Source organism: Phoenix dactylifera, chromosome 17, assembly GCF_051530095.1.
Source record: "Phoenix dactylifera cultivar Ajwa chromosome 17, Ajwa_hap1_PhDact_Kaust_v1.1, whole genome shotgun sequence".
NCBI lineage: Eukaryota > Viridiplantae > Streptophyta > Magnoliopsida > Arecales > Arecaceae > Phoenix > Phoenix dactylifera.
The window spans coordinates 15,176,394-15,201,495 of record NC_143206.1 but is presented as its reverse complement, the minus strand read 5'-3'; the positions used below and the strand labels follow the sequence as shown (position 1 = coordinate 15,201,495).

Below are 25,102 nucleotides of genomic sequence, written 5' to 3'. Positions count from 1 at the left end.
ACTTCATCGATATTCAGATATGCATCATTTCTAAGGTTCCAAAATGAATGTAGTGCAGCTAAATCACAGTGATTACCAACTGATCCTAAAACAGTGATAAATGCTTTGACAATATCCTCATTGTTTGCAAAGATTTATATTCTAAAAGAAGTCTAAGATGAATGTAATGCTTGTCATCACCCAATCGACAACCATTTCCCTTGAAAGACTGCAAATACGCACTGAGGTGAAAAAATTCGTGCCATCTTACTTTGTCTCTAATCTCTTTCTCCCTTGAATTAATCTGCGGTCCTCTTAGAGGACCCCATGGAGGACTTTTCTCTGCTTGTTTATTAATTTTTTACTATAAAGCCAAGCACTAAAATGTACCAAAATTACTATTGGTAGGTTTACATTAAGAAGAAGCGCATAGAGATTAGAGGGTACAACCAAGACCTTTCAGTTTATCATTTTATTCCTTCCTTGTCATTACTCTGAAGTCTGAACATTGTATTTCCTTAGCCATACTTGATGGAGAACAGAGATATTCTAGAAGTCCAACCGAAGATCTAAATAAATAAATAATGAAAAGGAAAAAGGAAAAAAAAAGATGAATGAAGATGGCGAGCTATACATGATAATGCATGCAAGCTTAATATGGTTGCCATCGATATTTGGTCCATCAAGCACAAACTGAGATCCACATAAACTCGAGACTCAAGTGCGAGGCTGGTAGGATGATCCAACTCTAAGAATATATGGAGAGAAAGTTCCCCTTCCCTTCTTCTGCAAGGAGACTAAGATGCCTAAGAAGCCACAGAAGAGCACATTGATGAATGAGAAATGGAAAGCATACTACAGCAAAGAGAAGGACAACAAATAAATCATGATCGAGGAATAGTAGGATTTTTCTGAAGAGATCTGCTACAATTGCTTAGGTGTTAAAATCATATCAAGCTCTTGCAACGCAACTGGCTGATGGAGCCAGTGATAAGAAGATGTGTTGTGTTTCAGAGGCCTTGCAACTGCTAACATTGAGCTGCTTGATGTGTCTATGCTGTCTTCTTTCTGCTTAGCCTAAACTAACTAATATTCACTTTGTTAACTGTTTCTGGTCAATAAATTTGGATCACCACATTTTTGAGCCAGAACAAGAAATATAATGATTCCATGAGTTAAGTGCGGGATCGATTTCATTAGTTGCACCGGAGGAGGAGGTCGGGAAAAAGGCCGCAGGGAGATGAGAAAGCAAAAGGATTCATCCAACAGATACATCAGCCTTGGATTACTCATCAGATGGCTCTTCGATTAGTTGAGCCAAGTTGCCTAAGTCTGACCTTGATTTATTTTTGATGTAAAGGGGAGGCAGAAAGGAGTCACCCAGCTTTTATTGAAGATTAATCATATTTAAAAGAGGAATGAGGAGCAGACATGAGTTATATTGTCAAGAGAGGAGAGGAATAAATACCGAAAAAAGAATCTAAATGGTTCCAAACCTTGATTTATGGTTTAAAAAAAATAATCACACTTTCTTTAGTTCAAATTGGGATTGCCAACAGGGATATGCTTCTAGTGCTGGCTATAATTTGTTCAAAGAAGTAATGCACGGAATAAGAGTATACCACTTGCGATCGCCTGCAGCAAACTTCCAGAGGATTGTAAATTGTTGCTTGCGCAACTCTGATAAATTCTTGATCATCCATGTCTGTACATCAGAGGGTTTTTCTTTTCTTTTTTGGTGTTTTTTTTTTGGTAGAGACAAGACCTCTGATGCGCACTCATGGATTTGGCTGCATGAACTTCCATAACATCAACCCAATGATGCAACTATCATTGATGAGAAACCCGGAACAAAAAATTTCAAGATGTTCGAGGTCAGCCATATACCAAAATCCCAGTAATTCTGGGTCGTACTGAGATAGCAAAATGTAGTTGCACCTTATCTCTCTCTCATTTTCTTCCAAAGAACAAATAGAAAGAACATTACTGCTGTTATATGGCCAAAGTAAGGGAACTGAACGATCCAATTACGGAGACATCAAATCTACATGCATAAACAAATAAAATCTCAAAAAAAAATGTCCGAGTTCTTCATGAAAACAATGTTTCTAGTTACAGTACCCCTCGATGTGAGGTTGAAAGTAACAAGGCATGAGGTCAGCATGAGCTTGCCTTGTCGATGGCTCCAAGACTCCAACCGGGCATTGTTATGGATCGGGCCATTTGTAAAAGATAAGAGAAAAGTCACGGTTGTCTCTCGCGTATAGTTGTTATAGGTTGCAACCGCCGAGACCATGATATGCCTGTTCGAACCTTTATTGTAAATGATCTAAATTGTTAGCCCATTATTCGGATTAAGTCATTTGCAAATATTAAAACAAGCCATAATGGATCAAAATCGTATCAATTTAACATGTGGGCTAACTAATTTGACCCCATATGGTATATATTTGTCAGCCCAACCTCTGCATCAATTGAGCCACCAACCACAGTAGTCAATCGAGTTGTTGACCTCGATATGGGTCGAGTGGCCAATTTGAACCATCATGCCAACCTAAGCAAACCGGCCAACTAATGGCATGGAGCCACATATCCCCAATTCAAAACACATTAAGGGCCATTAAAGTTCGTTGAATGCATGATTATGATTTCGCTATTTTATGAAGCATGTGTGGCAATCACAACTCATCCTACATGATAGAATGATCACTACAAGATCTGCATCGTTATCCACAGTATATGTCTGGGCCGTTACCGAGCAGCTAAAGCCTACTTTCCCGCCTAACTCGATAATGGATAAAAACTCTGGCTGTATATAAACAGTGCCTAGAGGAATCTCCAGGTACGCTTTTTTGATCTCTCTTCTACACTGCAACCTCTCGAATCTCTACTATTTTTCTCAAAATTATTACCTGACTTAGGCATCAAAGGGTCCCCGCTGAATAAACTCTGACAAGTGAACTTTTTTTCTTGATTTCAAGTTAGATCGCTGGAGTCAAATTCTGTTCAAGCTCAACCACCACAACCATCTCCAGCTCATCTCTTCCACTTGCATCATGTCCGACCTTACCAACTCGGCGCATGTCGGACCTCACCATCTTCAGGTCGAATTTTGGCAGTAATAACAATATCAGTGTCTTCAAAAAAGAAATTTTTGATAAATCAAGAAAAGGATATATTGGTTCTTACTGTCTCTTTTCTAGTCATCTTTTGAAATTTCTATTTATAAAGCTTAAGGAAATAGATAAAACGGCTATATTGCGGGTGTATAAGATTTAGAAGCTCTATTTTCATGTAATATGGTTGCTATATAACATTGTGGAAAAAGGAAGAAGGGACAATTTAATTGACGAGATCATGCTTTGAAAATCAACATGCCGGTGGAAGTCCGAATGGAGGTCCGATACAAAATAGAAGAAAAACTCAAATTAAAGAATCCTTTACTTGGTGAAAAAAAATCTCTCAAAAAAAAATTTATGAATATCTCAAAGGCTACTAGTTACAATATCTTATTTCTATATTTATGAAACATGATACCCTAATCCTAATTCTGGCATTAAACACAATACAAAGTTATATTTGAAATAATACTTGGTAATAAAAAAACATACTAGAATTATCCTATCACAAATATGAAGACTTAACTAGAATTTGATAATGTTCTTAATGAAAAATGTATAAAATAATCTTCTGAAAAACTCTAAATCTAGTAAATCAAATATTTACTTGCTTCCGTCTTCACCTGCGAATCTGGTTCCTTTGATACTTGGTATGGTCTAGTGGGACACCGTACATATCGGTTGCATCCTATGCTGCATCACTATATATTCGGTCAAATATCTACAACTTGAAGACTATTCAAACTATGAAAGAAAAATTCAAACTCAATTTCAATTCACATAGATCCACTAACAAACGTATAGCCATTGAATAAATTTTGCTGACCCGAAGGGACATTGGCTAAATATGTTAAAGTTAAATGACATTAGGAATCGTAAATCACTATTTTTCATTTAAAAGATTTATTCCTTCTTAAAGTTTTGCATTTATTTTTTTAGAACTAAATATACTGCTTTATTATGGCAGCTAACTTTGATTATAGATTATTATCATCTTTCTCGTGCGTAACAATGTTCACCATAACTAGTTAATTTCAATTTGTTAACCATATTCCCTTTTGGTCTCGGCTGGCGCCCTCCCTTATTTCGAGGAGAAACGGGAAACTGGGATGGGGGAAACTGAAGGAGTCGAAGCGACTCTGGAAAAGGGCCGGAGTTGGCTTTAAATAATCGGATTCATCCCTTCGGCTCCTCGCTTCCTCTCGCCCACCTCCGGGAATCGGTGTCTCTTCTTTCATCAAAAGGAGTCCGCGTCCCTTCCAGTGCCTTCCAGCGGCGGCCGTCGGAGATTCCACCCGTCCTCCCTCCGGAATCTTCAGCTCTCCTCGCTCGTCGGATCCGAGATGGATGACAGCTGCGCGGTGTGCGCGGATGCCCTCGAGTGGGTGGCCTACGGATCTTGCGGCCACCGGGAGGTGTGCTCCACCTGCGTCGTCCGGCTACGCTTCGTCCTCGACGACCCCCGGTGTTGCATCTGCAAGACCGAGTGCCCCATCGTCTTCGTCACCAAGGTTCGATGCCGTCTTGGGATTTCCCCCAATCTATCCTTTTTGCTCTCGTTCTTTCAATCCTTTGATTCGTTTGCCTCGGATATTTTCTTGAAAGATTGCTGTTTGCGTAGTTTTGTATTGGAATTTGGTCGTTCGATTCTGGAATCATCGATTAAAAGATCGGTTTTTGACGGATCTTTATGTCTTTAGATTAAAAGGAGAATAAAGAAGGGTTTTATCCTTAAAATTTTTACGCACCGGCAATTTTTATTTTTGTTTGTTATTTTGGGATTTCTTTCACTGTTTTAGGTGTTCGTGTTCCGTAATTGACTGATGTTAATAGTATTCAATGCAAATAGAATTTATGTTGGGAGGAGCAAATTGTAGAGTACCTTCTGATTTCTTGTTTTGGATATCTTCTCCTCGATGTTTGTATCTATGTTTTAATTTCTTGCATTGTATCTGGTTTCTGTTAGATTGGCCTCGCTTTGATGGATATCAATCTGAAGGGTTTCTGTAAATTGATATATATCATGTTCCAAAACTGGCATAATTTGTGATCAACAGGCTTTGGGGGACTACACAAGGGTGATAACTGATTTTTCAGTGTTCCCGGCCAATGCGGCGGAAGGCCAGGTGGGGCAATATTGGTATCATGAGGGCACGCAAGCATTTTTTGATGATGTGGACCACTACAGAATGATAAAGGCGATGTGCCGGCTTTCTTGTGGCGTTTGCGACAAGAGTGTAGAGGAACAAGGGAGTGAGGGCTCCAAGAGGAGGCAAAGGTTTAGGAGCATAGAGCAATTGAAAGGCCATCTTTTCCATCAGCATAGGTTGTTCATGTGCAGTCTATGTTTGGAAGGGAGAAAGGTGAGATTTTGCTTGCTAGCTGTCATTCAATGTACTGCTTTGTGTTTTGGTTATCCCTTTAATTTCCATCTGTTTGAGTTTGCGTGTTGAAGAATGATGATTATTTGCCGCATTGATGTCTCCCTTGCTTATGATTATATGGCAGCTCAATCTCCCACTCTGAGGAAATATAGTGGTCTGAGTGACTGGCCTTTTTTATGATTGTTCTTGTTGCCCTAGATCTAATGTCACTAATTAGCTTTCCTCTAATAAGATGATGGTACTAGTCCGATGATCCCAAACACATACAAGTTCTAGATGTCATGTAAATTTATTTTAGCCCTTGGAATATTTTTGGAATATGGTAGTTTGAGGGATTGACCTTTTTTTTTTTTTTTGATTGTGTTTGTTACCTTAGACCTCATGCCAGTGATTAGCTTTCCTCTAATAAAATGAATATGTAGGGAGCAAAAGGTACCTTCTCATTGCTATTCCGATGATCCCAAACAGATGCAAGTTCTAGATATCATCTAAACTTAAACTTTTAGCCCTTGGAATATTTTGGATTTTCAGATAGCCAAACTAGCAGTTCATACTCATGTGCTACCAAGGGAATTGTGTATAGGGGAGTTTGAAATGTCCTGTAAGTTGTTATTATTACTGAGTTGATCTAGGTATGATTCACAGCACAAGATAAACTTATGCATAAAATATGAGCATGAAACACAGACGCGCAAAGCTGTGACACTGTAGTTTTAGTTTATTAGACTAACTGCATGTACAATTAAAATGGTATGTTATAGTGAAAGATATTATTTTCTGATGACCTGAGTGTGGAACTGAGAAGTTGGTAATCTTCTGCTGGTACAGTGCATCATTTTCCAGCAATGCTTTTGAGCTACTCTTCTGATCTGCGTGTGACACTGAGAAGATGGAAATCTTCTTCTGGTACCATGCATCATTTTTCCAGCAATGCTTTTGAGCTACTGATCCTCTGGTTGTTGATTCAATCTCAAGAAAAATTTAGGTAATCCGAGCCACTTGTGTAGATTTAGTGATGTTTTGAGTAAAAAAAGGATTGAAACTGGATTGATATTTTTTTTTTCCTGGGACCATCTATTGGTTTACACATTTGTCAAGAACATGTGAAATTTGCTGATTTCCTGAATAAATTGTGCTTTAAGAATTAATATATGATATTTCACAGTAGTAATAAGACTTAACAGCCTTTACCTCGCAGGCTCTTCATTTTCGGCATGGGCATATCCATGAAAAAAAGCCTCCTTGTCTTCATCTCCTTTTCTTCTATGTCCTAGCTTCTGCTTTATCTCCTTCAAACACTACTGAGCCTATGTTTAGCTACTTCCTTCATCACCAAAGGGTAAGAATGCAGGGCTCCAAATCCCAGACACAAGCAGACCCTACTTTCCGCAAATGCTGGCCCTCTTTCTGCTATCTCTTGTATAGTGACATATATTCAACCTCCTCTTGATGATCGCAAATTTAGAAACTACTTTTCCTTTTAGTCCCCACTATCATGAATGATGATTTAGTGGAATTATTGATGTGTTTAATGCTTACATCTGGTAGGTTTGAAATAAGAAGCAGAGAAAATGAAGGCATTATTTTATCGAACACTACTAGCATGGTTAACAATAAAATCAACCTAGCCAAAGGGATGGGCCACTCATCAGGTTGACTTGCTGGATTGATAGCATTAAAACAATAAAATAAAGTAAAATAAAATAATTATAAATGAAAATAAAATAGAATAACTATGAATTGGGAAATTTTGTAGAGAATATGGAAAATACATATATACATATAATATGCTATAAAAATATAAAAGATTATAAACTAAAAAAACTTTCTAATAGTATACTAGATTTTACTAATAAAAGATTATAAACTAAAAAAACTTTCTAATAGTATGCTAGATTTTTCTTTTATCTGGCCATGTTGAAATTATTCTTGGCTTATCAAGTGCCCTGAACTTGTTGAAGTCTAGGGCTTTGAGGATGGCAACCAAGCTGGGGTGGGATGGCAATCAAAGGGTTCGAGGAGAGGCTGAGCTGGTTGTTGAGGAGGTTGGAGGCTGATGTTTAAAGGTGTTGCCATTGGTGCAAAGTGGAGGTGATGGTGGCTGTGTAACTGTTGACAGATCACGCTTTGCATCCACATGACTCCTCTTTGGGGCATTTCATGGTGTTCCTCGTCCTCGTCCTTGTCCTCCTCCTCCTTCTCCTCCCTCTCTCTCTCTCTCTCTCTTTGTAGACTAGGGTTTTCCGAACCTAAATCCCCAACCCCAGGCCAGAGGATGCAAGATGAGCAAGGATTGGACAAGATTTCTATATGGGAAGGAGGGTGTCAATAGACTGATCGGTGTTGGGATAAGATGAAGACATGGAAAGCACGGTAGGCGGAGACCAAGAGAGCTGGAGAGAGATCGAGAAGGATCGTGATTTTCCTGATCTGATTTTTTGAAAAGTTGATTTCGACTTATTAAACAGGGTTGTTTGGTTCTTTAAAACTCAACCTGGTTGCTGATTCAGCAAAAACCCAGCTGATTTGAATTTTTCTTTTTAGGTCTCGCTCATTAGCAATCTTATTGCTTGATTGGACTAGCCAAGGTACCAGTTAGCTAGTTCTCCAGTTTACATGGCCACTCCAAGCTATTTCTGATAACAGTAGGCGCTCGGATAGGCTTTGTTTTGGTCCATACATATTATTTTGACATTTACAAGATGATATGGAAAATATTAAGCATGATGAATTTAGTAGTAAGTGTTTGGTATTTTCTTTAATGCATCTATACATTTGCTTCTATATTTTGTTTTTTAATTTCCTGAACTCTTGTGAACTTCTCCTAATTTAGCACCTTTTTTTTCTGAATACAGAAGTTTTATGCCTCACATAAATAATCCTTGATGCTGAACTAATCTGATCAGGGAGAAAGACTTATTTCCTTCAACCTGCTCAACTCGAATCTCTCAAATAAAATAATAAATATAAGAATTTTAAGAAGCGAGGCTCTAAATCCTTACTTTCATTATTTTTTATGATCCACATATTGTGGTACATATTACAAGTGGAAAGTAGGGTCTGTGCTCTTGCTTTCACTCCCTTTCTTGGGGTTTATGAGTGGAAAGTAGAATCTATGCTCTTTGCTTTCATTCCCTCTATTCCCCTATGTTGGAGTTCTAGTGGGTGGAAAGTAGAAGTTGTGCTCTTTACCTTCATTCTCTATTCCCTTCTTCTATTCCGCTCCATTTCCATTCTTCAAAACCATGACATATACCATCTATTTATTCTGGTAAGGTTCTTTGTATTTTAGTTGGATTGTTACTTCTAGCTAAAAAAGGAGAAACTGCGAGGTTTTTACTATTCTGTAGAGGTCTAATCTCTTTATTTGAGGCAAATTCTTCTTCCAGTTAGAAGAGGAAAAAACTTCGCTCTTTTTATGCGAGTGAAGTCTGGCCCAAATCAGGTTGGCTTCCTCTTCTAACTAGAAAAAGATAAAAATTACAAAAATAATAAAAATATATTAAAAAATTTCAAATTTGAGCAGTAGCTAGATCTTGATTTTTTACATCAACTTTTTCTTTAGTCATACCAAATTTTTTCTGGATTACAAATTATGGCTTCCCGAAATTTCGATACTCGATTAACCTTTGGATGTACTGTATCTTGCTCCTAAAGCTTCTCTAGACTTACCCGTGGTGGAAGTCTTGTGTAGTTAGTAAATAACAAAAATAAATATAAAATATGCAATTTGAACTGTAAGATGAAAACACTGGAAGATCTTGTGACATAAGCAATAATTTGTTAGTGGTAGGAATATAAAATAGAGGAGGAAATTTAATTTTTATCTATCTTTCCTTCAATGATGTCTGGCTCATGAGGAAAAATATTCTCTATATGCCCCTTATAAGATTAGAGAAAATTTTGTTACATTCCATCTCGTAATGTTCCTCGCTTTTGCTAAAGAGTGTAGTATTTTATTTGATCTTTGATTTGTTTGAAGTAAATATTTGAACTCAATATTACTTCACTGGTTTGAACTTTTACAGAGATGTACTAACCTGCATTATATTTGGGCCATTGCTGTTCGTATGTGTTCCCCTGCTCTCCTTTTTTTCTCCTTAGCCTTCTTTATCTTGGGGTAATTACCTTCTGGTTAGTTGGTGCTATTCACTTTATTGTCCTTTTATCTTTACCTTTCTGGTTTGCACTCTTGTTTTCTTTCTAAGATAGCAATATGTTGCCTATGCTAGATAACCATCATCTGATAAATAGTTGACGCATTTGACATCATAAGTAAGCTATATTTCATTAGAATGTGACTTTTTGCTGACTTCACAGGACAATTGAGTGTGGGCCAATGGGGAGAAGCATAGTGAATTTACGAGTTAACTTCTGGTTAACATTATTCATCAGTGGAAAACAATCAGGTTGTGATTCTAGAATATTATATGGCAAAAAGTGTGTAATGAAGAATGGCTGTTTTACTGATCCATCAAAGTTTGGGACCTTTCTCCTAAGTCATGTTGTTAGTGCAACACCTAAAAACTCCTAGCTCAAATTCAAAGCGGATGGCATTTACTGCAGATGAGTTGATTTTGTTTGGCCAAAGTGGTAGATCAGAATGGCAATCCTCTAAACTTCTCAATTTATAAGTGTTAAAATGACAGTCATTGAAATTTATACCTTTGTTCCCGGCTTAATGATGATGGCCAATCAGGAAACCATCTTTTAATTTGTCGTAGAGTTTGAAGTTTTGGAAGCACTTTTAATTATTTGAATGCCTGTTCAAATTTGATTTGTTGGTAGGGGATTTTTGGAGATCAATCTTCTAGAGGTTTTTAGGCATTTTTAGAGTCTTGGAGTAAAAGGTAATCAGAAGCAACTGTTTGGGACAAATATATCTGATTATTGTCTCTTCCCAAAGAGCATATTCGGTATGTTGATTGGGTAAATGGGAAGAACCTCTTTGCTTAACTGTTTTAGTCCCCATCCTAATACATGACAGTTGCGTCAGCCATTGATTGGCCTAAGTTTGATGAAAATCTCTCAACAGTTTTAGGTCGCTGGAAAGGTTAACAGATATATTAAGAAGACAATTTGCATCATGTAATCTGGGCCTTTGGGGAGGTATACATACTACGAATGGAACTCCTGAGTTTGAAAATAGCTACTTTTTCTGACATCGAGTGATTTATAACTTCTGTTGTTTGAAGTTAGACTTGATGAACACTATCAGCTGGGTATCAAGTGGACATGCTCTTAGATAATTAGCTTTGATTCACAGTGGCTGCAACAGAGGGTATGCGTCTGTTCAGCCGTGTGGTTTGTAGTTGTAATGGATGTCCGATACTCTAGTGCAGGTGAATGTGGGTAGGAATTGGCTTTATGTAGAGGATTCTTTCTTAAGGTGGGTTGTGTTTTTGGAACATGCACGATGCTTATGAAATCTCACATGAAAGTTGTCCTTATTCAGGATGACTTGTAGAAGACTAGCTTTGCAATGCCCCCTTCTAGATGTTGATCTTCTTTCAGAAATTTTGTATTTTTCTGTGTGAATTATGTCAATGATTTTGTGAACACTTTTTCTGTGCATTGCTGATTTCGCATGGAAATTTTAAGCAGGTATTTATTTGTGAACAAAAGCTTTACACTAGATCACAACTGAATCAACACATAAGCACTGGTGATTCGGAGGTGGATGGTAGTGAGAGTGAACGTGGTGGCTTTATGGGGCATCCCATGTGTGAGTTCTGCAGGAACCCATTTTATGGAGATAATGAACTGTACACTCACATGTCAACAGAACATTATACTTGCCATATATGCCAGAGGTACCTTTTCTTTTATACTTTTTACTCTTAAATCGATCAATTTATACTCAAAACTTCATGTTTAATGTCTACTGTTACCACAACAGGCAACATCCTGGGCAGTATGATTATTACAGAAATTACGATGACCTAGAGGTATAATATATTCAAATGTTATTTTCCCACAGCAATTAGGGGAATGCTAGATCTAGACACAAAGTCTAGACATGTACATCTTGTGATTTGTGTGCTACATGTACCGTTTCTTTTGTTGGACCCACCCTTGTAGGTCACATGTTCTGCTGGCACCTGTAGGTCTGGCAAAGGAAACTGGACGGGTTCGCTTGGATATCAACATGCAGATCTAGCATTTTATAGGCTTTTGGATTTTTTTTATTTATTTATGTCAATTAATATAAAGAGTTTTGGTTATATTGCTAAATGCTAATCCACCCAGATGCATTTCCGCCAAGAGCATTTCCTATGTGAGAATGACGCTTGCTTGGCAAAGAAGTTTGTTGTGTTCCAAACAGAAGCTGAAATGAAGGTAAGTTTATGCAATGAATATATTTTTAGCAACATGTCCTTGTTAATATTTCTTTATATTGTTAAATATCAGATCTAAGGTGATATGCTGTTTAAATTTGTTAACAGAGGCATAATACTATCGAGCATGGGGGTAACATGTCTCGTTCTAAGCGGAATGCTGCACTTCAGGCATGCAACAATTGCATTCTCAAGTTCTTTTGCTTTATTTTGGTACAAATTTGTTGTGTTGACCTTCCAAATGAGTATTGAAGACGCTGATTTTGGCTAGGTTTGCTTTATTTACATACTATCCATCAATATCCTGATTTTGTTCACCTCTTTAATTTAGATACCGACTAGCTTCAGATTTCGACGAAATGAACAAGAACAGCGACGGGGAAGAGGTCGTGGATTTCGTCCTGAACCATCTAGCAACCAACTTGCAATGGCAATTCAAGCAAGCCTGGAGACAGCAATTGCAGATCTCAGAGTTCGTGATTCTTCTTCTAGTGCTGTTCCAGTTACCGAGCGTGGGGAGACAAGTCAAGGTCACACAGTTACAGGTTCCCTGGAGTCAGTATCTATCAATTCAGGTCCTGAGTCACGTTCAAGATCTTCTGCAACACAGAGCCAAAGCTCTCGGACCACTCCATTTTTAGAAGAATCTTCCTTCCCTCCCCTTGGAGATAGGGAGCTACCTGAACCTTCATCTAGGTATGCTCAGGCTCTTAGTCAAAGCTCAAGGAGTGCTGCCCGTCTTGGAGAAGAATCATTTCCTCCTCTACCTGGTGCAAGTAAGAGCAGTAAACCAAAAGCTACACGCGGACTAGAAAGTTTGGCAAAAAATACCCTTGCAGCTCGTCTCCATCAACGTAGCAGGGCCTCTGTGGCAGTTAACTCTGCTAAGGCAAGGCCATCAGATTACCATGAGAGTCTCTCTTCTAGTTCTACAAGCTCTCAGATCAGAACAGCACCAACACATGGACAAACACCAAGTTCAAATTCTCAGCCTCGGATGGCAACAAAACCAGCAAGAGATAATGGGTCCGTATCACCTCTATCTGCCAATCCTGCTTGGAAGTTGAACAGCACAAATAAGATGAGGCATTCTGCATCAGCTCCAAGCCTTGTTGAGGGACGATTTTCAAACCAAGCTACATCTAGTATGGTTTCTGCTATGAGTGGAAACCAGGTGTTGCCTATGAGCAACCAATCTCTGCCCAATGTGGAGGATGTTCACACTGCAAACAAGACTTTGGTAGAAAGGATCCGTTCTGGCCTAGGAATGGATGAGGATAAATATGCTGCATTTAAGACCATATCCGCTGAATATCGTCAAGGACTAATCAACACCTGGGAATACCTTTCTTATGTTGAGCAGTTTGGCCTGTCCCATCTTGTTCCTGAACTGGCTAGACTCTGCCCTGATGCTCAGAAACAGAAGGAACTAACAGATGCCTGCAATGCCAATCTGAGGAACAAATTTAGTCTGCAAAAGGATGCTGGCAGCAGTTCTGGCAGCTCAAAAGGGAGTCACCTTTTGGGCAAGGGAAAGGGAAAAAGTGTAGATCGTGCAGGAAGTACTAGCGCAAAAGATGCATTAGGAGAAAACATTTTAAGCACTGTAAGAAAGCTACAGTCAAGTCGAAAGCCTCAGGAAGAAGAGGTGGAGATCTTGTCAAAGGATGGTTACCGAGCTGCCAGGGGTCAACAGAAATTACCTGTTGGGGAAGCTTACATTAATTCAGATTCTGTTAGCATGAACTTGGCTGACTCAACAGGCAATAGAGAATCCCTTCCAAACAGTACCAAGTCTAACCAGAATTCAGGAGATGGTGGAGGAAGCAGTAAGCAACATAGGAAGTCTGCAAAATTCCTTAGAGTCCGTTTGGGTGATGGTTCAGCAGCAGCGCTTCTTGACCTTGGTCATGCAAATGCTAGCCCTGAGTGCACAGAAGATGAGTCTACCCACAACCCCTCCGGTGGATTACCAGTAAGAGGTGTTTGGCGAAAAGGGGGGGGACACAGACTGTTTGCAGACTCTCAGAAAGATCCCTCAAAGTGATGTCTGTTACTACAATTCTGTATGTTTCTGCAGAAGCCCGAGATTTTCTTGAAAGTGAAAGCTTGGGTTGACCTTTTTTTGAAGATTACCACGCTTGGCCCTTGTTTGTCTTATCGGCCATTAACCTGAGCAGGAGAAATAATATCCATAATGCATGATCATCTTTCAGTCTGCTTGCATCGGCGATGGGAATGTTCTTGATAATGTATGAGGTTAAAGAGTTGAAAACCCAACTTGGCTGGATCCAGCCTACTATAGATTTTGATAATTTAAGGCTTTACTAAAATTAATGTTCTGGGACTGGGTTTCTAGATTTTCTCTGTTACGTGTGATGGAATACATTCATGTTTTGGTTACTGTTACAATGGCCTGGATTTATACAATCGGATTTGCCAGAGATAATTTTGACTATGCCCTCTATATGCACTTGCTTCTCGATAGTATCAGAAGGCCTGCCAGCAGTATCCATCTCTCTCTCTCTCTTTTTTATTCCGCTTTTATTTTTGTACTTTGAAAAAAAATACTGGTCCGTTGCTTGATTTTTTTCTCGTCTTGTGGGAGAATTGAGCTCGGTGAAATTGAAGCTAAGAGATTATATAGGAAAGACTTGAATTTCTTGGATTGCACGATATTTCTAAATGCATGCAAAAACCCCAATGCAGGAAGATTAAGGTGGGGCAAGGGTTGTAGGCTAATGAAGGGATGGCTGCCGGACGGGTTTTTTTTGGGTATCCGATTCATCTTGAATTTTAATAGGATTCATTTAGCAAAATTCTATGGGGTTTTGAGCGGGTAAAAAAATTAAAACCCGTTAGGGTTGGAGACGGGATTGAGATTTGACCCTCATGTGTTGGCTATCTGAACCCATGTATAAAATTTTTATTATATATATATATATAATAGAAAAGTGAGGGATTTTTTTTGATATTAATTATATTTAGATCATTATATAAAGATTTTTTTCAGTTTCTTCTGCCGTCTTCTTCTCCCCCTCCCCCCCCCCCCCCTCCCAACCTTTTTTTTTATTTTTTTAATAATTCGAAGTCCAGTATCCGACCTATTAATTGCGCGGGTTTGAGTACTCAAATGGATTTACCATCATGTCATGCATGTTGGATCCTCTATTAGTCTATGTTCTTTCCAAATACATGTGCTTTAGTTAGTTGGTAATTGCTAATCAGTGTTGGTCGTTAGATACTTTGCAGCATTTGGTACGCGTATTATCTTAACCCAATATGGCATGTTAACTAGATTCATCATGCCATTACTATGAGTTCTGTTATTGATTACCGCTCAGTTCACCTGGTATGTGGCAATCAAGATTGGTGACGTACTTGGGTCGGCGCATGATCACCACTCAATTCCCAAGGGGACATGGAAGTTGGTTAGTGCAATTGTGCGCATGAGACTGTATGGCTAGGTTTTTTTTTTTTCTTGATGACCTAAATGTCATGATAATTATCTGGTCTAATTCTTATGCCTCAGTGCTGAGATCTGTGATTTTAATTGCCTAAACTGGATCGGAAATAATGACATATATGATTGATAGGATCCGTCATATTTCACCGAAAGAGGAGGGGAGGGGGGGTTGGGGGAATAGTGTGGTGTTTGCTATGTGCTCATGCGCACGCACTCACATTGGAAAGAAGACATTTAAGTTACGCTGTTTTAATATCCAACTCCGTATCGGTGTGATATTATCACTATATTAGTACAGAATAATATGGAGTCAGTTCAGCATACCAAGTATCAATATATTTTCTATAATGTATATCAGTATAAAACTAGTATAATACGATATGTCCCATACCATTCAATTCGGTACGGTATGGCGAATCTTGAAAAGAATAACTTCATATTGGCTGCAACGCTAGAGGCTGGAAGCTATTATAGGTGCGCTAAATATTAGAACAGAGCTAACTCAGAGCTCTATGATCTTGCGACCATAACCAATCACGAAGTTATAGATGCATGAGACATAGCCATGCTTTAATGCGCAGTACAATGATAAAGAAAGAAAGAAGAGAAGGGAAAATACAAGATAACATGATAACCAAATACAAGATAACAAAACAAATAGATTTCAGCGAATGAAGATAATGCACAAATTAGAACCGCAAAAAAGAAAACAGCTCTAATTCAACAATTATATCACCAAAATATTACTTCTTCCTTTGACTAATACTGAATAAAAAATGCTGCTGGTATCTAATTATTTGCTCCAAATATTTACAACATTCTTTGTGTACCATATCAGTCTTCATTTATGAATATCTCTAAATGCATCAACTTACAAAGCTTGTAAAGTTTCTTGATGGTTATACCAAAAATCTTGAGTGTAAATCCCACTTTGGAAGTTGTAGGTGAAAGTATAAACATATCTTTATTATCTGGGCTTTCATTAAAATTGCTAGAAATGGCTGGGTCCTTTTGGAAGAACGCAAAAGAGACTCCGCGTGCTCCAAGTGCTCCTCTAGTTTTCATTAGGCATGGGCTGCAAGGTCTGAATTAAAGGCCGGAAAGCTTGAGTTAAGGGTCCAATCAAACGATCTACGGCCTTGATGCGCGCTTTATATTCTCAGATGCCCTCTTCTTTTTAACAGTTTCTCGAAACGGCCCCCTTAACTGCAGCAAGAAAGAGAGAGATAGAGAGAGAGAGAGAGAGAGAGAGAGAGAGAGAGATCGGAGATGACGGTGGGGGCGTCGTCGACGGCAGGGGCGCACGCGTACGGAGATCCGGCGTACTGGGACCAACGGTATCGCCAGGACCCGGGGCCTTTCGACTGGTATCAGAAGTACAAAACCCTCGCCCCCCTCCTCGATCTCTACCTCCGCCGCTCCCACCGCCTTCTCCTCGTCGGCTGCGGCAACTCAGGTCGGTTTGGTCTTTCTTGGATTTTGATTCCATCCTTTTTCTTTCTATCTACATCGTTCTCATTCTCTTGAGCTGAGAGATTTATTCCCTGATGGCCGACCGGATTGGGTTCGAGACCTCAGATCAGTTTTCTTTCGTTTGAGGGAGGGATTCCAGAGAGTTAGTTGAGTAGCTTTGGTACATCTATAATGGTGCTGGTTTAAATTCTTTTCCATTTTTTTTAATCAGTTATATAAAAATGCACACATTAGGTTCTTGGGTCATTCCTTTTGTCATTCTTATTGTTGAGAATCTTGATCGTGTTATTGATAAGGCGACTTAGAAACTAGTGAATTTGAATACCCGAGCTGGTCATGGATTTGCTGGAGATGGGATATGGAGCCTCGATTTTTAAGATATGGTTCTTCGTGCCTTTTTATTGCGATGTAATTAAGGGGAAGACTTGGAGGTTCATTGCTTCGATTTATTTCCATTTGAAGTTCAAGATATTTGGTGTGTGCCAGCAGATTGCTGAACTGGTTGTACATTGTGGTTTCAACTCGATGGAGCTCTTTCCATAAATTGACCTACATGCTTTTTTCATTGCTCTTGTCTTCCTCACCGATGATTTTATGCCTACTTTTTGCTTGTAAGTATAATGGTCTCCATGTGAATGAACCATATATGATATGTTATTTCTTCTCAACCTTTCCGTGCTAATTCACATGACTTGTCAGCTGTCTTCTCATATTATGATCTTGTATATGTTTGAATTTTTTCCTGATTAATATTTCATGTCTGTCCTATGCTTATAATTTAACAGAACTTGGAGAACACATGATCGCTGATGGTTACCAGGACGTTGTGAACATAGACATATCTTCTGTAGTAGTTGAAGCTATGCAAAAGAAATATCAGGATAAACCGCAGCTCAAGTGTATCCTACAAATAGTAGTTATTTTAAAGTTGTTTAATCTTTGATTTCTTTATGCCTTTCTTATCATTCTTTTTTTTTTTTTGTGTGTGTGTGTGGGGGGGGGGGGGGGGGGGGTGCATTGGGATCAGAGATGGAGAATTGAAGGAAAGCATTGGATTGTACTTTCTTGATTTCCTTTTGACCATTTTGTCAGATATCAAAATGGATGTTAGAGACATGAATTCTTTTGAAGATGGTTCCTTTGATGCCATTATTGATAAAGGTACTTTTTAGATAATCTCACTTGTGGGTTCGTGTCAAAACTTCTATTATTCTTGCCTTTCTTGGTCTTTATTTATCAGTTTGTTTGCAGAAGAAACTATATGATTTTGTGAAATCTATTGCATTTTTATTTATAGTTACTTTTCCTTGCAGGAACCCTTGACTCTCTCATGGTGAGTGCCTTAGAGCTCAAATACTTTTTCTTGTTATAATGCTAGAGTCCAGCACGTTCAATGCTCGTGCTTTATTATAAAAATTTGAAAGCTGGCAGACCCTATCAATTAAAGAAAGATAGAGAGAGAATGGGGGTATACTATGATTGTTTTCCTTTCTTAGGGTGGCTGGTCTGACATGGAAGGCAGCATATGGTGCTGGAATCTGAGGCTTTTCCATTATACTGAGAAGCGACTGATATTAGATTCATTGATTTGTAGTGTGGACAAAATGCGCAACATAATGCAACCAAAATGCTGGAGGAGGTTGGCAGGTAAAAAATAATGCCTGATCTTATAAATTTTCTTGAGCATTTATTTCTTTTAATTTTAGCTGTTCAGCTTAAATTGAGCTTATCTGAACAAATCTCTGTCAGGGTCCTCAAGGATAAAGGAGTTTATATCCTGGTATTTTTTTTTCCATTGTTGAAGCTTATTTTTGTTAATTATTTATTTTTCTACAGATCTAGAAACAGCATAGTCTCTTTTCAGTGGTTTGTTTAACTTTTCTTTCACTTATGTAGATTACTTATGGAGATCCAAGTTATCGACTGCATTTATTGAGGGATTTACACTTGTGGAATATACATGTGCATGTAATAGGTCAGTGAACATTAGTATCAATGTGGTTGCTGCAGCAAATTGTGAACATGGCTGTGTCTGTTATTCACTCCAATTTCTAGCTACTTGGCTTTATTTATCGTTTTATGTAATACTGAATGGATGGAATTTTTGAGTCTCTATATTTATCTCATACATAATGTAGTCATTGTAATGTTTTCTTTGGTCTGATCACATAAATAAGGAAAAAGGGGGAGTAAAAAGAAAGAAGAAAAGGATGGAAAGAAAGGTCGGTTGAATTAAAAAAAGAGAAAATTTAAGTCATCACTCCTCAACTTTGAGACTTGGGGGATTCATTCTATATGATCTCCTGAAAATTTTCATTTGTTTAATCTTTTCTTCCCTTTGTTCCGTTACATGCAATATGCAGTAGCCTGTGGCTTCAATCAAATTGGAGAAGTCTTTGGTCAAGATATGCCTTTCAGTTCAAAATATGGACCCTTTTCTCTTAACTGACAATTACGGAGCAGAAGCACATCCCTCACCTGTCTCAACTGTTATCATATGATTTAAGAACTTCACCGTTAAGCTTAACCTTTGAGATTGCATGTCTCAACTGCAGGCTCCTGAAGTATGGTTTGAGCTGAGGAGAGTTTACTATCATTTCTTTTGCAAATTTGATGAAGGAACGACCAGAGTTAGAGTTGGTTTTGAGACACATTGTCGTGCTCATGAAGTTGATTTCTTGCTAGATTATGAAGTTGCATGGCCCTTGGCCTCTGGTCAGTGTAAGGATCTTCCAATATGATATGGTAAGCTTGTTTATTTTTAAGAACGGCCATAGAAAATGCCTATGTGAGCGAGATATTCAGAGTGCTACATAGGATTGGATACTTAGGAGTAAGGTTCGGCGTACCGGTACCGGTCGGCGTACCGGTGGTGGCCCGGACCGGTACGAACCTGTCCCGTACCGGTCCGAACCGGTCCTCCAACAATAAACTACCGGTGCCGGATTCCACGCCGATCCGGTACCGATCCCATGCCGGACCGGTACGTACCGGCCGGTACGGACCGGTACGGCAAACCATGCTTAGGAGTTTAGGTCTACAATTTTCTGATATTTCATCCAAGTATAAAGCTGAGAAGAGAGGTGCCAAAGATTGACGTAGAGGAGAGTGGCGAGAGGGTTGATTTTAGTATTAAGCTTATCTGATATGTATTTAATTTTTTCATGTAATTAAGACTGAAATGGTGGCTTGAAGGTTGATCAAGAGCATTAGGGGTTTCTTTGAGACTTGAAGGATGGATAGAAATGGACTAGGTGGGAGCATTAAGGATTAGATTGATTACTTTGGGATGCATAATTGGTAGATATCTCAATTAGCCAGTTTATATAGTTAGAAATAAAGATGAAGCTTACACTCGAGTCGTCTTGGTGTATGGACCCATCTAATCAAGTAGCGAGAAAATTTAGAGAGCTTAAAGGGTTGAAGGGTATGGATCTGTAGTGTAGGAGGAGATTCCATTCTCGCGAGGTTCTCTTTATAAAGGAGAAGGGCATTGGGTTAAATACTGGTGGTTTTCTCCAAGTTAGGAGGAAGCATCATCTGTTGGATAGTCCATTGGTTTTTTTTTTAATTAATATGTTAAGTCAAAAAAAGGAGCCAAATCATTCATCTGTGATGCATTATCAAATCAATCTTCATAGACCTTGCTTGATATTTCAAATATGACTTCGTGAATCAGATCTTGCAGAGTGGTGATGAGGTACGATAGTGTCACTAGATCTTGCTTGATATATAAATCTGATTTATGAGCATATTTGAGGGGAACAAAGAAAGTACAGTTTCTTCGACTTCAGCTTTTGCTAAGAATCATGCATTAGATCACGTCAATGATTTTGTAAGATGAGTCTTTAATTGATTTAATGAAGACAGGTAATGGAACAATGGCAAAATTTTTCTTTCTGCGTGATATTTCTTGAAGTACTGCAGCACATATTTACCTTACAAAACCCTAAACCTGGCATGCTGAAGCCTTTCTTCAAGTACGTAATGTATGACTGTTCCCTAAGCTTCACAAAAGGAGAAGGGGAAAACGAGAAATAGGGTGCTAATGGAAGATGCCAGATTGTATGGTAGAAGTGTCATTTAAAGACAACCTCAAGTGTCCTGTAACTGTTACCACTCCATACTAGGCATTGGTGTGTATAGATAGAAGATTCCTTGGAAATATATATGAAGGCACAGAAATATGCTTAGGAAACATAATTGCATATTAAAGTCTTCATGACAAAAATTTGTCTTGAATGTTGGAACATGAAGTTTGACTTAAAACATTGTGCACGATTGTCCTCCCATATGTGCATGTTGTTGCTTTTATAAGTTATAGAAACATCCTATTCTATGGCAACACCATTGTTCTAACAAGGCTTCAAATCTAAAATGAGAACGTAGCATCAAAATAACATTATAAGAAAATTAGAAAAACAAACCTCTTCATTATGGAGCTACATTAAATGGTATTATATTGAAACATCGTCCAATAACTATCAAGTATCAATGATCTGACAGAGAAAGTTCTGATACTGTAAACAATAAAAGGATCTTTCTTTCTTAAAGAGTGAAACATTTGAGGAGTTGCGGACTTGGGCAGGACGCATGATCCTTAACTATAACATGCTAAAATGCCATTACTACTTGTTCTCAACTTTTGGCAAATTAATTATATTATGTTTATAAGGTAAAGTTTATCTTGGGATAAGAAATTCAATGTCTGTCTGTAGAAAAATGATCTGCAGATATCAAGGGGCCTACGCATAGGGTTATGTGGATTAAAAGAGATGAAAGTCATATAGCCTTCAAGATAAGATCAACTGAAGTTCTTCAAAATATCTGGAAACTTTATATATCTATATGGGAAAGAAATTAGTTATGTGGTGCGATGATTATGGAGGATGAGATGTGATCATTAGAGCGAAAAATGGGGCTAAATGCATAAATGGTGCACGTGTAGTGTCAAATTGTCTGGGATTGTTAAGTAGATTTTTGTTTTCCCCCTGTTTTCTTCAAGGGTTTTGTTTTTGGGCTGGCGGCTTTCCGAGGTTTGGTGATTATGATTGTTGTGCTAGGACTTGCTATTTTTGGTGTTTTGATTTAGAATCTAATTTGGGCTTCATCTAGCAAGAACGAGGATATTTTATGGATTCAGGAAGTCACTTTTGACATGCTCTGCAGAATTTGCTGTTAGGGAATGGATCGGAACAAACAAACTTGCAGGTGTTGATGCCACATCAAGCATTGGCATATTTAGATAGATGATTCTTTAGAAATATATTTGAAAGAACAGATATATATTTAGGAAGCACAAATAAATATTTGTTTTTTGGGATAAAAACTGTCTTGAACAGTGAAACATGAAGTTTAACTACGATTTCTGAGAAAGAGACTTTCATTTCCGGTCTATCATTATTTAATATTTAATTTAGGGTCAGGAAAAAATAGGGAATTTTCTTTTAAGCCACAAGGTAGGATTAAATCAGCGCTACAGGAGGAGCAAACCTTACTACACACTGTAGTGCATTGACTATTGACCACTGCATTATGGAAATACATTAAATGATATTATATCCATATATAGCCCGAAAAATTGTCATGTATCAAATTATGTGGCAGGGAAAGCTTAAGTACTGTAAATCATATAAGGACTCAAATATGCTAAAATATACTCTTTCTTAAAGATGGAAATATTTGAGGAGCTTCAAATGAAATATATAGTGGGTGAATTTGTTACACGTTGCTATTAAGTGTATTCTCATGTTCTGATATAATCTTCGGCATGACACGTGATACTTAATTATGGATGCTAACATTCAGCATGTGCCATGCATGTGATCCATTCCCAAAAGAATTGTGAACTCATCTGCTGTAGATATTGTGGGCCCTGTCTACAGTAAATAATACTGTTGAAAAGCTTCCTTAATCCTCCTCATATAGGAGAAGTCCTCAAATTGGTGATAGCAAAAAAGGGGCAAAAAATGGAAAGGCTCCAGAGTCTGCACTCTTGATGGGCTTTGGGCCCTTCCCATTGGGACATGGATGAAACAGAAATGGGGAGTTGCTTGGGAGGCCACTAGGGAAAATATTAATATCATGGTTGGAGTTTGGTTAAAACAGGGCATCTAGATTACAAAAGAAAACTCTAGTCAGAGAAACCTTCTGCCGTTAAAGTAGTAGAGATGCTGACTGCAAGCATATTAAGATGTCATGACTCTTTCTTCCTGTTTGGCAACCTTTTTGTTTTGAGTTTAAAATGGAAGTTTCTGTCAGAACAGGACCTACAGTTTCTGTCTGTGGAAGAATGCCTTCTACACGAAATATCCAAAGGGTTATGTGGATTAAGAGAGGCTAAAACCATAATGTTCAATATAAGATCAATTAAATAACCTCTTTGCAATATCTAGAAACTCTGGCTAGCTTACACTGGGAGTGGCATGGGGTGATGTTATGGAGGGTGGTGTATGATCGTTAGACCAAAATATGGGGCTAAATACATGAGTGGTGCAGAAGTAGCATCAAAATTGCCTGGAGATTCTTAAGTAAAAATTTGGTTGAAGATGGTGATTCTGATCTTTTTGCTAATAAAGTTGAGGTATACAAGGGTTTGTTTGCTGTATACTGTCTAGGTTATCAAGTTATTTTCTCTTAGATGCACATGTTGGCATCTGTTTGATGTTTGGATTCAGAATATACTTCGGGCTCCTCCCTATGAGAGGCTGGAAATTTATGCTTTTGGGTGTTCTCATTGACATATTCCAAGGTATTTACTATTGGGTATGGGATTGCAAAGAGTAAACTTTAGAGTAGGTCTCTCCACATATCAATGAGGTGGGTTGTTTGCTTTCATTCAGTTCTTGGGTCAATAGCTGGAAGAAATAGAGTTTCCTTTTTTTTAATGCTTGTTTTGATATTTTCTACACTCAGCTGTACGGTGTTGGCTTTTCATGTTCATTTTCAAATGCTTCTGTCCTTTGCTCTGATGCTATGCTAGAGACAGAAGAAACCCAAGTTGGTAAATCGTATCATCAGCAAAGTCCTTATGCTTAGTTATCTGGATTTAGTCCTAAATACGGTTGCTCTATTTCAGATACTTCCTGTTTTGGGAAAGATCCTTCTTAATGAAAGTTACAGCATTCTGTTTTTATTTAATGTCTGGTGAGCTATGCATCGCTTCTTAATTCAGATTTGCTTAGACTATATCAAGTACTTATTTCCTGTTATTATTCTTACTAAATTTATGTTATGTTCTACTTGCATCATTATCAAAGTTCTATATATACTGCAGCTGTCAGATGAAACGTGGAGGTTTTACTTAACAGTTTTGACTATTGTTTGCTGTTACAGATAGGATGGAGAAGAGTTCAGAGCAGAAGACCTGGGAATTGACTCGTCCGTTACCTTTAAATGAGGATGGTAGCTCAGTTGCTGCAATTATTGGTGCAAACAATGAAGTACATTACATTTATGTCTGCATAAAGGTCAGCAACTCTTTCAAAATAATCTGCATATAATTCTCATTGTTCTAAACTCTCGGGTTCTCATAACCTAATTAATGATGCTCTGCATATAAATGGTTGTGCATCTTGTTTCAGGAGAAATCCCTAAGACAGGATCAAAACGAAGGGGTTGAACATTAGCTATGTGTTATCACCTAAGATTCCAAATGATTCTTACGTGATTCATGTCGGAAGCCTGTGATGCTATAAAGGAGAGGAATAAATACATTGTAAGTTTTCTGGGGAGGACATGAGTACTGATTACTCCACACTAATTCCTTTGAAAATGTATAGAAAGGTGCCAATGTACTGTAATTTTCTCTTCAATGTCTTTTCTTCATTTGGTTTTCTAGACGTTTTGACTATTATCCTCCTTGGGCTGATCCGGAGCTTTTTGCTAGATTGAATCCCATGTGGTTTATATGTGTAGTGATTTGTCCTAACATGGTTAGACTAGATCCATGTTAATTTGGATCTTACCCTCTTTTATTTCCAATATTGTTGCTCGCACTTAGCTCTACGCAGGCGAGTGTCTCTGCCATCGTTCAAGCCAGGTTAGGATCAGCAGTATCTAATGAGTGTTGATGCTGGATGCTGGAAGAGTTAATTGTGGAAGAAAGATAGGAAATCTGAAAGCTGGTCCTTGATGCCTTTTTTTTTTAAAAAAAAAAGAAGCATTACCAAATTTTTTGATTCTATGTTCTCTTTCCCTACTATGTAAGCAAATTTGGTGATTGCCTCTGAAAAATTAAAAAAAAAAAAGCCATAAAATTCTTTAGTGATAGATGAATAAATAGCTCGGCGGTGGTTAAAAGACGGTCGATTTAACCTATATTGGAAAGCTTGGTTGGGAAGC

The 25,102-nt window shown here is 38.2% G+C and overlaps 2 protein-coding genes across 4 annotated transcripts; both read left to right on the top strand.

Moving 5' to 3' along the window:
- Positions 1-4,209: 4,209 nt before the first annotated feature.
- On the top strand, positions 4,210-14,269 carry LOC103709642 (uncharacterized). Its single transcript, XM_008795092.5, has 7 exons — positions 4,210-4,609; positions 5,156-5,461; positions 11,087-11,295; positions 11,382-11,430; positions 11,732-11,821; positions 11,929-11,991; positions 12,152-14,269. The coding sequence occupies exons 1-7, from the start codon at positions 4,442-4,444 to the stop codon at positions 13,865-13,867; spliced, it is 2,601 nt and encodes an 866-aa protein (XP_008793314.3). The 5' UTR covers positions 4,210-4,441; the 3' UTR covers positions 13,868-14,269.
- A 2,092-nt stretch (positions 14,270-16,361) lies between these two features.
- LOC103709643 (S-adenosyl-L-methionine-dependent methyltransferases superfamily protein) lies at positions 16,362-24,598 on the top strand. 3 transcript variants are annotated; one of them, XM_039132918.3, is made up of 9 exons: positions 16,385-16,742; positions 17,545-17,658; positions 17,852-17,920; positions 18,073-18,092; positions 18,354-18,406; positions 18,509-18,539; positions 18,656-18,734; positions 24,095-24,228; positions 24,343-24,598. In XM_039132918.3, exons 1-9 carry the CDS (start codon positions 16,556-16,558, stop codon positions 24,385-24,387), a joined length of 732 nt encoding a protein of 243 aa, XP_038988846.1. In that variant the 5' UTR covers positions 16,385-16,555; the 3' UTR covers positions 24,388-24,598. The 3 variants fall into 3 exon arrangements, with proteins under 3 accessions (XP_088569830.1, XP_088569831.1, XP_038988846.1); XM_088713704.2 differs by lacking the exons at positions 24,095-24,228; positions 24,343-24,598 and adding an exon at positions 23,838-24,079 and having other exon boundaries at positions 16,362-16,742; XM_088713705.2 differs by lacking the exons at positions 24,095-24,228; positions 24,343-24,598 and adding an exon at positions 19,315-19,504 and having other exon boundaries at positions 16,364-16,742.
- Positions 24,599-25,102: the final 504 nt, after the last annotated feature.